This window comes from Oryzias melastigma, linkage group LG5, assembly GCF_002922805.2.
Source record: "Oryzias melastigma strain HK-1 linkage group LG5, ASM292280v2, whole genome shotgun sequence".
NCBI lineage: Eukaryota > Metazoa > Chordata > Actinopteri > Beloniformes > Adrianichthyidae > Oryzias > Oryzias melastigma.
The window spans coordinates 3,519,312-3,530,081 of NC_050516.1; the positions used below are offsets into that span (position 1 = coordinate 3,519,312).

Genomic DNA, 10,770 nt, shown 5'->3' on the forward strand with positions numbered 1-10,770 from the left:
ATGATATTATTTCTTCAGTACAAGTTATTCATATACTGGCCAATTATATGACATCATAAAATTAGGTGGTGCCTGCTGAACTCCATGTCAAACATCTGTAACATTTCACAAATTCACACTGAAATGTTTCAAGAAAGCGTCTGTTCAAGCACTTGAACCCTTTTAAAACTACCTGTTCGGCCACATTCAGTAGTGCTGGAAAAACACAGCACTTCATTATTCCTCAACCATAGATATGGAATATTACTGCTTAAGATCCGCTTAATCTTTGTGGGGGTTGTTTCCTATGATGACAAATATTTTGCTGTGGAAATCAGACAACGTTGAGAGTTGAAACAATATTTCTTGAATTACTTAAAGAAAAGCAGCAAGAATTTGTTTGGTTAAAAACAAATTGTATATGAGATACAGCTGAAGAGCTTATTGTTCTGATCAATAACTACAATCTATTTTACAAGTATATATGTGAAAGATGTATTAATATTCTAAATTTATAAACAGGAAAATATCGTCTGGGACTATCTTGGAATATATTGTGATACATATCGTGCCTAGAGTATCACAATATGTATTGTCTCGCCAGACTCTTGCCAATACACAGTATAGATACTCTGTGGTATATAGGTGGTAAATGTAGCCACGCCCACTAGGACAATAAGGTATGCAGGAGCAAACAAAAGGTACACAGCTGTAACATGCAAATATTCAAACACTCTTGCAAAAATTGTTGACACACAACGCCTGATCTTACTTCTGCAATGACGGCCAGATCCCCCACTCCCATCCAGTCTGACTCATAAACGTCTCGCAATGTTTGGGAAAGCTTCCTGGACGTCTCGTGCACAGCTGTGGAAAAGGAAAAAAAAAAAAAAAGTTTCTGTGAGGATCCGCCTATTGTGCGGCTTCATTAGCACCGCAGCGGCATTGTTTTTGATGGGTTGCTACACCCAAAGCAGAAAGGTTAGAGCCACACCACATTTCCTGGCACTACCAGCAAAACTGGAGCAGAGCCGCCGGCATATGAGTCATACTAGTGCTGCGTCTGCTCTTTTCACTGCAGGATTTTGCAATTTCTTCAACAACAGATCAGATAAAGTTGCAAAAGGCAGTTCTGAGTAGAACTGACACCTTAAAGACGACGAAAGTTGCGTTTTGGGTGTTTTTAACACTTTCTTGTGGCATTTTTGCAATGTTACATGTACATAAAATTAAGCCTAAAATTCAATTTCTGAATATTTTTTTATTTGGATAAGATTTGGAAATCCTCAAGCAATCAAAGCAAAACTAAAATACACCAACAAAAATTTGTATCTATACAAAGATATATCAAACATGGGATAATTAGTCAGAAAAAAATGGTTTATTCAATTGTTTTGAATCTGGAGCAGACAAAAAAAAAATACATTTTGCAAAAAATGTCATTGTGACATTGAAAATTCTCAGGTCACAAGGTTTCTACTCTACTCCGTCCTAAAGCTCCAATTGTAGACAATCACAACCATTTTAAAATAGTTAATCTAATATAACCATCCGTATCATACATGGCATGTGTTTCTTAGACCCCCATGTCATTAGTATGATCAAAACTTTCCCGTTTTCTACCCTGTAGTTCATCTTTATTCCACTAGGGGCAGTAGAAGGGCTTTTCCTGGTCATTTCAAAATGTCCGCCTCCATTAAGCACTTTTGGGGGGAAAGTTTTTCTAATTTTCAAAACTTTATGGGGAGAATAACTCATCTATTCTTGTTATTTTTTTCAAATAACTACTTGCTGTATTGAAATAATGCAACATTTGTTAAAAATTTGTTTCTATACAATACAGTTAAACCATGTTAAAAATGTGTGGATCAAATTTGAGACCGTGAATAAAAAAGCTGATTTATTTTCCCCCTGAACACTAATGTGAATATAACATTAAACTAACATTGTTCTGAGCCAACTTACCAAATTATCTTATGTATCAGAATGAATACTATCTATATATGTTTTTAAATTACATTTCTTGTGGATTTCATCAAAGGGTTTAAACATTTTTTAAAAAAAGTGTTTTTTTAATGTAAATTCTGTGATGTAGTGAACCTCACAGGGTTAAAAGACCACTGGGAAGGCTTTATAAAAAGCCTTAATATGATCAAAGTGGGTCTTTAATATGGCAAACACAAAAGGCTCACCTTTTACAGATGAATAGTAGGCTTTGACATCTTTAAATAATCTGTTTCCGTCGATCTGTGTAGGGTGGAGAAGAAGAAGCACAAAATAAACAAGTTGTGAGGTTACACCTTCTCAGAGCTGACTCACTTCCAGGGGGATCTAAAACTCTAAAGAGGCTTTTGTCTTCAATGTAACTTTATCTCCATGAAGTTTAAATTTAAACTCAAAAGTGGATGTCTGCTCAAAGTAGTGAAGTGAAACTAGCAACTCTTGTCTGTGGGGAGCCTTCCTTCCTGTAGCTTCACACTGCTTTCCCTCCCCAAAGTCAACAGTTTTTGAGTTTTATCATCAGCATCAGCAAGACACTGTTGCTGTAAGAGAAGGAAAACCGCAACGACACGATCCTACAGAAACGATTATATAATTTATGCCTATGTAAAAGAAGGTATTGATTGCTACAGGGTATGTAGGTGACCAACAAGAAATATCAAAGTCTGAACAGACAGTATCACCTGAAACTGTCCATGTGTGCAGCATTTGCATGTGGTCAGTAAAGCGGTCAGTACATGCACCTTACTAATGAGTGGGGTGTGGCGTAAGGGTCATAAGTGCACGCAAATTACAATATTTCACAATACATTCACAACAATTGTATGTTCCATTATCATGACGTCCCTTGAGGTGGACATGCAAGCCTCAAGGGAACTACAAGGTACTCACACCGGTTCGTTCACTCGTGTTCAAGCCGCCACTTTCAATGAAAAGTCAATGCAAACGTATTGACACTTGAATATCTGGCCTCCACGTCTGAACACTTGTGATTAACCCTTCTGCTCTCCTTGGCTTGTTTACATTAAAAGTGGGGTCATCTGGACCCCACAAGACAGAGCGCTGAACTTTTTGTTTTTTGAGTTTTACTAATGTCTATGGCAGACTTAAAATCCTGACCACCTTAGTCCACATTTGTCATGGAAGGAGTCACATCAATATGTGGGTGGAGTCATCTGGACCCCAAAGATGGCGGATTAATGGCTCTATACATCTTTAAGGGCAACATGGGAACGGGTGATAAAATAGAGCGCTTCAAATGCTTTACAACAAATTTTAATTTTAAGAAACCCCTATGCATCCTAAATATTATCCTTACCTTTAACCCTTTACTGCCTGAATTTATTTCCAGCTATTAAAAAAAATAAAAAAAATTATGTTTTTCCTTTTAAGTACATGCTACATTTAGGTGATTTTGGAGCCAAAGTGGATTGTCACATATTTGCAACAACAGGCATTAAGGGGACAATTCAGGTTAATTTTCAAGAAAAAAAAATCTAGATCTTGTGATATCATAGGCACGCATAAGTAATAGATACTTGAAGTGAGACACTTTCATTTTTTTCACACCAGATAGTAACACTGCTGTGAAGACACAACAGTCTGTGTTTGTGCCGAGCAGATAACCAGACCTGTGTGTTGTTTCAAGCCATTCCCAAGGCCAAGCAGCCTGTCTGAATCTGCTTCTCTTTGCAACATTTATAAACGGAACACTTTTTGGGTTTAAATGGAGCTCTGGTTATCAGAGGCCCGTAGGAGGGGAGCGTAGAGCAAACTGCTGAGCTCTGAAAGAAGATTAAAGCTAAGTTTGAAAGGAATTTCTGAGGTCCATTCCCAGCGCAGAGCTGATTAGTGGCAGAGTTGAAAAATGTTGGGTACCTGTTGTTTGTTGAGGTTCTGGAAACAGAGCTCAAACTGCTCGTCCTTGGTTTCCATAGTTTTGCCCAGTTTCTGAAGGACCTGAGACAAAAAAAACAAAAACGGCAGGAGTAGAGTTAAACAGGGAAGGTTCAACAGGTTTTCAGATAATGAAACCACATTGGTTTCACAATGAACCGTCTAAACACGCTGCAGAATGTATATATATATAGAAAACTCACTTCTTTAAAACAAAAGACAACCAAATTAAAATAGAACTGCTTTACTGGTGCTGACAGTAAAAAAGAAGAAGAAGAAGAAGAAGAAAACCCAGTAGGGAGAACTTTTGTTTTAGGTTGTTGTGGTCTTTCCTGCACCGCAATGAAGCAAAGATCATTTGTCCATAAAATCAGTTAACAATCGACTGTATAAGAGAACTGGACTGAGTGACCCCTCCCCCTTGACATTTCAAATGGGAAGGAGCCGCTGGTTCCAAGAAGCCTGCTTCTTACTGGCAATTTTTAGTTAAAACATAGCGACGTCCGTATCGTGAAATAATGACTTCACTTTATTTTGTTGAAATCGTAAGCAGGTAAATTTTTAGCGATAACAGTCACTCGGTCCAGTTCTCATTTATAATCAAGCGATTTTGTTAACGTGATGCCCCAAGGGGATTGTGGGAAAAATTCCTGGGGGTTATCAAAAGGTGGACAGCTTGTAAACCTTGAGGAATGCAACTGAAAAAAAAAAAAGTCACTGCTGTTTTCTAGCACAACTGAGATGACAAAAACAGGCAAACAGCAAAGAATCACACCGTCTCCCACAGCCCAGTGTGTTATTCAAACTCAACAGACTTCCTTTTCACAACATAATAAACATGAGGCCATCTGCATGACCTCTACACGCTCCAAACTCAATAACCAACTCGGTTTTTCTCTTCATAAGTGAGAGTAACCACATGAGTCAGGACAAACGTATACGTCTGATAGTTTAGTGGGTCATCAATGGAAATTACAACACCTTCATCTTTGATTTTAAATGTAGTACACGCTTCGATATTTGCAATAATTTTAAGCACTATTAAGAAAAATCAGATCATGAGTCAAATTAGATAGATTCTGTTTCTAAGGTGCACTGAGGTCCTGATTCACAAATATTTGAATAAAGAAATATATATGTCCGTAATCATCTGAAAAATGCTTTAAAAAGATGCTAAAAACACCCAAAATATTCATCAGAATGTGTCTCGAGAAAAGAAAGTACAGTTGGCAATCCCTGAAAGCGTGGATTGGGAAATCATTGAGAGTTTTGACTACTCCGTACCCTCCAGCAAAAACAGACTAAGCCGTCTCATCTGACAGAACTGGCTGAGTGTAGAAGAGACAGCAGAGACGAGAAAAACAGAAACAAAAGGTGGAGATTGCACATGTAAACATGAGCACACTTTATGAAGCAAAAAAGAACAAAAAGATGTTTAAACCTAAAGGAAAAATAAAATCCAATTAACATTAATCTTTAAATGTATCAAACCAGATTCTGGGTCATACCTAATATGTTGACATTATGTGTGGAAGTAAAGCTACCAAAATAAAAGTTTTCACAACTGGAATGCTGTTTAAATGACTGACACAGGACGGGAAACATTTTGTTGCTGGTGTATAAGCTAAAAGGTTTACCAGGAAAACTGCCAAGGGTCTAAAACTGTATCTACAAGACACCAACACTGTCTAATGAAGAAGAGTATTTCAAATTTTTACTCGAAAGTTTTTATTTCTGCAACCAACAGCACACAGAAAAAAAAAAAAAGTCAGTTCATTTGAATTATAAGCAGAAGCAAAGAAATTTGGTTTCTAAGTATTAACTTGCTAAATTTGTACAAGTACAAACATAAATTGCAGTCAATTTATACTTTTAACATTAGAGAAAACTGCACATAGGTTCATAAATGTTATAGTCGTACAATTGTCTCTAAAATTATATTTTGAACTCTGGAAAAAAAAAGTGCTTGAGATTCTTTAAAAAAGCAATTAATAAAAATCATGTTTACAAAAATAAGAAGTCACAAGTTTATCCTCCATTATTTAAAGATAAGAGAATTGTACTTGCTAGAATTAGGATGGTTGCACATCATTTCAGGCTCAAGCAAACTCAAAATACATAAATAAATGTCAAATGTACATGGAAAAAACAAAAAATGTAAAAATAAAGGAGGATTTATGGTAAATTATCATAAACTAAAGCAAAAATTTTGTGTTAATCCCTTCTGAATCCACATTCGACCACTGCAGGACAGTTCCACTCTGTGTTTGAACACAAACACGCAGCTGCAATCAGCTGACCTTCTTACTGGCAGTGTTTTATTTGACTAGTGTATTATCTTTACTGGCATCCTACATGTCAAGAGCAGTAAAAAACTACAAATAAATACATGTTTCGCAGGGTTTCTAAGTTTTGGGCAGAGGACAAAAGGCAACATCAAAAATTAAACTATTTAAAAAATATTTATATTTTAAATAAGAAATTATTCTATGAAACACTGACAGGAAAACTTCTACAGCAGAGTAAATAGGAATTCTGATCTTATGACCTTATGAACTCCCTCTCCTTTAATTTACGAAATTTTCCAAAAAAGGCTCTGGGCACTTCCATTTCCTCTTATAATCCAAAAACATGTTTAATAGATTCATTGGTATCTCTAAATTCTCCCTAACTGTGTTTGAATATCTTGGTGTGTGAGAGTCATTGACTGTATATGAGAACTGGACTGAGTGACCCCTAACCCTCACAACCTAAACAGGAAGTACCTGCTGGCTGCAAGAAGCCAAAATCCCATAGACTTCTATTGAGAAATAAACAGCTATTATACAGTCATTCTATTTGTCAGAATAACCATTCTTGCATTTTTTAACATGTTCTTGTTAATCCTAGTTTGTTTTTCATTATATATATTTTTCTTAGTTCAAGTTATAAACGGGCCAATCAGATGCCTCAATGAAAGTTTGTGATCTCACATTGAACTTCCTAAACATCTGACAGACTCCGTGTACCCCGCTTTCAATTGATAGGAAAGAGGTCTTTCAACAAGCTCACTCCTGATTGATGATCATGGTTACCATAGAAATGATAAATTAGAGAAAAAAAAAATGCGCCAATCACTGCTTACAGTTGGAGCCAAAAATAAGCCATGTCACACTCACTTGGTCCAGCTCTCATATAAAGTCGATAGTATGATGTAACAGAGTGACGACCTGTCCAGGGTGTACCACACTTTTACCATACAGCTGGGTTGGGTAAAGCAACTTTGTGACCCGAAAAGGGTTCAATGGATTCCATGTATGTATTAGGAGTGCACTTTAACAACGATTTGATTCATTCAGTCATTATTTGTGGTTGCTGATGCAATTCATAGTTGATACTGGTTGATTTTTACAATCCAATTGGAGTCAGTGACCTAAAATCAATCCAGGACATCTTTAGCCAAAAATTTAACCACAGTGACTCAGAGATAAATTCTTGAGTACTGAACGGTGAAGATTAAGTTTTCCAGACTCTTTGTATTTATTGTAAGATAGTCAAGTGTAAATTAAATGTGTACAAACACGTAAACAAGAATTACTGGCAAATCCATTCACAGTGTAGTTTCATAAATTTCAGCCCACTGTTGTTTTTCCACATCAAATTAATACAAAGTGAACTTTTCTAGAACAGACTACCACACTGTATAGTCACAAGTCTCTGCAAAATTCTAAATGTTTCCACGCATTGGACTGTAATGATGGTTTGATTATTTTTTGCTGCCATCCTGTGTGTTGTCAACATTGTTATTTTTACATTACAGTACAAAAGAAAAAAGTGTGTCTATCCAAGTGGTATTTTCCAAGATCGATTATCAATTTAACTCGTTTTGAAACTATTTTTTAATGTTCTATTCGATTCAGTTTTGCCTTAAATAGATCGATCTGGTTGGATTGTAGAAATAGAAATGTATTAATCGATTCATCATTACACCCCTAGTATTTATGAACAGATGGATGGATGTAGATAAGGTACTCTATGCAAAAAGTACTCTGTTGATTACCACCTAAAAATTCCCTGTACTATGGCACCAAATCTCAATGTCTAGATACGTCTTTAAATGCTGTGGTGTAATAATAATAACACAGAAAAATCAATCAGCACACAATATCTCTATGAGATACACACAATATTATGAAAGAGCGTATTTGTAACTTAGAAACAACAGTGGGTGGGAAACAAACTCCCTGCTTTGCTCCATTCCAATGCCTCCTCTCATAGATGACTAGAACCATGTACGTCTTTGTTCTGACTCAAATATGTACGGCTGGATAGCTCCAAAATTGGTCGTAATTTTTGTTGCACCGGTAATGCGAGGTTGATGGTTTTAGGGGCTTTATGTGAGGATTCTGTGGTTTAGTTTTGTTTTGTGCTGTTCTTGGTCATGTTTTTGGTTTCCCTTAATGAGTCACACCAGTTTCAGGTTCATGATCCATAGCGGTCTTCACTTTAGGTAATTGCTGGACTATTTAAGTGTCTGGTTTTCGGTTCATCCTCATCAGGTCATCTGCTCTGCTGTCACGTTTTTGCTTATTTTAGTCATGTTTCCATTTATTTATTAAATATTTTAAAGTTCTGTCAAAAAACCAGCCTCCCGCATTTTGGGTTCTAGACCACAACCAGTTCATGACAGTATGATCTCACCACCTTGGACCTTGGACCCAGCAGGAGGTTTTTTAGCTGTAGTGGCACACCATCCCACCCCATGTCAGAGGGGGTTTCCTGCTGCCATTTTCGAACTATGCCATTCTACGTCCAGCCTATTGCTGGGGCCATACTTGAAGCTTCTTGTTCCCGTGGAGGGTTGCCGGGACCACACTTGAGGATGGTCGCCGTTCATCCTCCTTGGCTATGTTTTATGTTACGGAGAAGGGTCGAGGGGCCGTTCCCCTACAGGTTTCTCTTCCCTGGGTAGAGTCATAGGGACTGCTCCCCTTCTTGTTTGTCTTTTGTGGGATTAATAAAGTATATCGATTGATTGATTGATTTTGAGGAGGGGTTCACCATGTCACCCCTCACTTTTGCTAGACTGAATCTCAATTTTTTTCTGGACTTGTTTTTTTATTCTGTTCCTCCAGGTCCGCTCAATTCAGGTATTTGGGCATCTGGGAGCTGCCCTTTTGGGGAGGGGTACCGTAAGCATTCAGTGGTCTAGCTTGGTCATCTTTTTGGTTTCCTTTCGTCAGTCACAACATTTTCAGGTTCATGATCCACAGCTGTCTTCAGTTCAGTAAATTGCTGGACTATTTAAGTGTCTGGTTTTCAGTTTGTTGTTGTCAGGTCAGCTACTCTGCTCTGCCATCTTTTTGTCATATTTCAGTTCATTTATTGAATATTTTTGCTTTTCTGCCACCTTCTGCATTTTGGGTCTTCAAACACCAGTTCCTGGCACTATAAGCTGTAAGTGGAAGAGCATGTAAACAGACAGCTCTTGGTTTTAGATGATGGGAAGAAGGGGTGTGTTGCTCCACACCATGACCATGTCCATATCTCAGAGGAGAATTTCTGTTGCTCAGCAGAAACTGTCCAGAAAACAGCAGAAACTTTTGCAATTCTGGCTAAAATGTCAATAATAATTATAAAGACCACTGGGAACAGTTTTAAAATTAATAAAAAGATTATTAGAGTGGGACTCACAATATATATATATATTGGAAAAACTAAAAATAACCAACTCAACCTGGAAGAAATTGTCTGACAACCCAGACAGACAACTTTGGGCATCCCCAGACATGATCATGGGCTTCAAATGAAGCTCATTTGCAAGATTATGCTAGTTTCCGTTTTGAGGAGGAGCAGTGAAATAAAAGCCATGTCAACCATAAAGTGAATGCAAGAGAAGAGGAAGTGGAGACAGGAAGTAGCAGCTCTGGTCTACCCTCACAGCTGCAAACAAGTCCACGTTTTTGCAGAAAAAGTTTAGGGTTGGATTCTATTGCTGTCAAATGAGTGAAAGGAAAATCCAGAACAAAAATCAAGAATTTGTGCTTTTAGAAATAATAGTTTTGTCTTTAATAAAGATCTTATAAGTCGACTGATTTGATTTTTCAGAAAAAACTAACGGGGAAAGGTGCTAAACTGACACACTTTGTTTCTTTGAAAATATTAAAGATCAGAAGGTTAGATTGTTCCCTTCCTCGTGAATTATCAAAGACTGAAAAGACTACATTATTCGTTTTTTGCGTCACCTTCTCCTGGGCGCGATTGAAGGACTTCTGGACCCGTTTGGCCAGGAATCCGGCTCCAGCCTGCAGGTTCGGACCCGTCTTGTTCTCCGCCATCGTCTCCGCTCTGTGCTCCTCCGTCTGCCTCCTCTACTTGGCTTCACGCGTTTCAAGGTGGAGGTGGAGCAACCCGCGCGAAGACGCGCTCTGTCAGCTGGGAGGAGGAGGAGGAGGAGGAGGAGGCCGGCGGGAAAGGCGCGCCCCCGCTGCGCTGATCATCATCATCGGCTTGTTCCGACTTGCTCCTCTGCGGAGGAGTCATCCAGCGGCTCACCTGAAGGTTATGAAGTTAATCAGCGGCAGTTTCCACGCGCCACACCTGAGTCAGAAGCTGCCGCAGAAACAACAAGAAGTTTGTCCTCTTGGTTTGCTGCAGAGGAAACACAATAGGTACATTATAAAGTGTGTTAAAGTCCTCTGTGCATAAAAGAAAATAGGCTTCTGTTTTGATTGATTTATGACTAAAATTAAGCTTCAAAACATGGTTAAAAAATAATCTGATGTGCACGTGTCGCCCCCAAGAGGCAGGAGAAAGACGGTGCAAATCATCCGCAGTGGCGGATTTAGCAGTTTGGGGGCCCAAGCCAAGAATACCATGGGGCCCCTTTGCAGCAGTTGTATTAAAGGGGCCCTA

The 10,770-nt window shown here is 38.2% G+C and overlaps 1 protein-coding gene across 2 annotated transcripts in view; it reads right to left on the reverse strand.

Annotated features, from left to right (window-relative positions):
• bin2b (bridging integrator 2b) overlaps positions 1-10,433 on the reverse strand; it is a 19,402-nt gene extending 8,969 nt beyond the window's left edge. For both annotated transcript variants that reach the window (XM_024269849.2, XM_024269848.2), the window contains exons 1-4: positions 10,101-10,433; positions 3,859-3,939; positions 2,172-2,226; positions 752-846 (exon numbers count right to left, since the gene is read on the reverse strand). In XM_024269849.2, coding sequence (XP_024125617.1) covers positions 752-846; positions 2,172-2,226; positions 3,859-3,939; positions 10,101-10,193 — 324 coding nt within the window. In that variant the 5' untranslated portion in view covers positions 10,194-10,433. The remainder of the gene's footprint in view (positions 1-751; positions 847-2,171; positions 2,227-3,858; positions 3,940-10,100) is intronic.
• Positions 10,434-10,770: the final 337 nt, after the last annotated feature.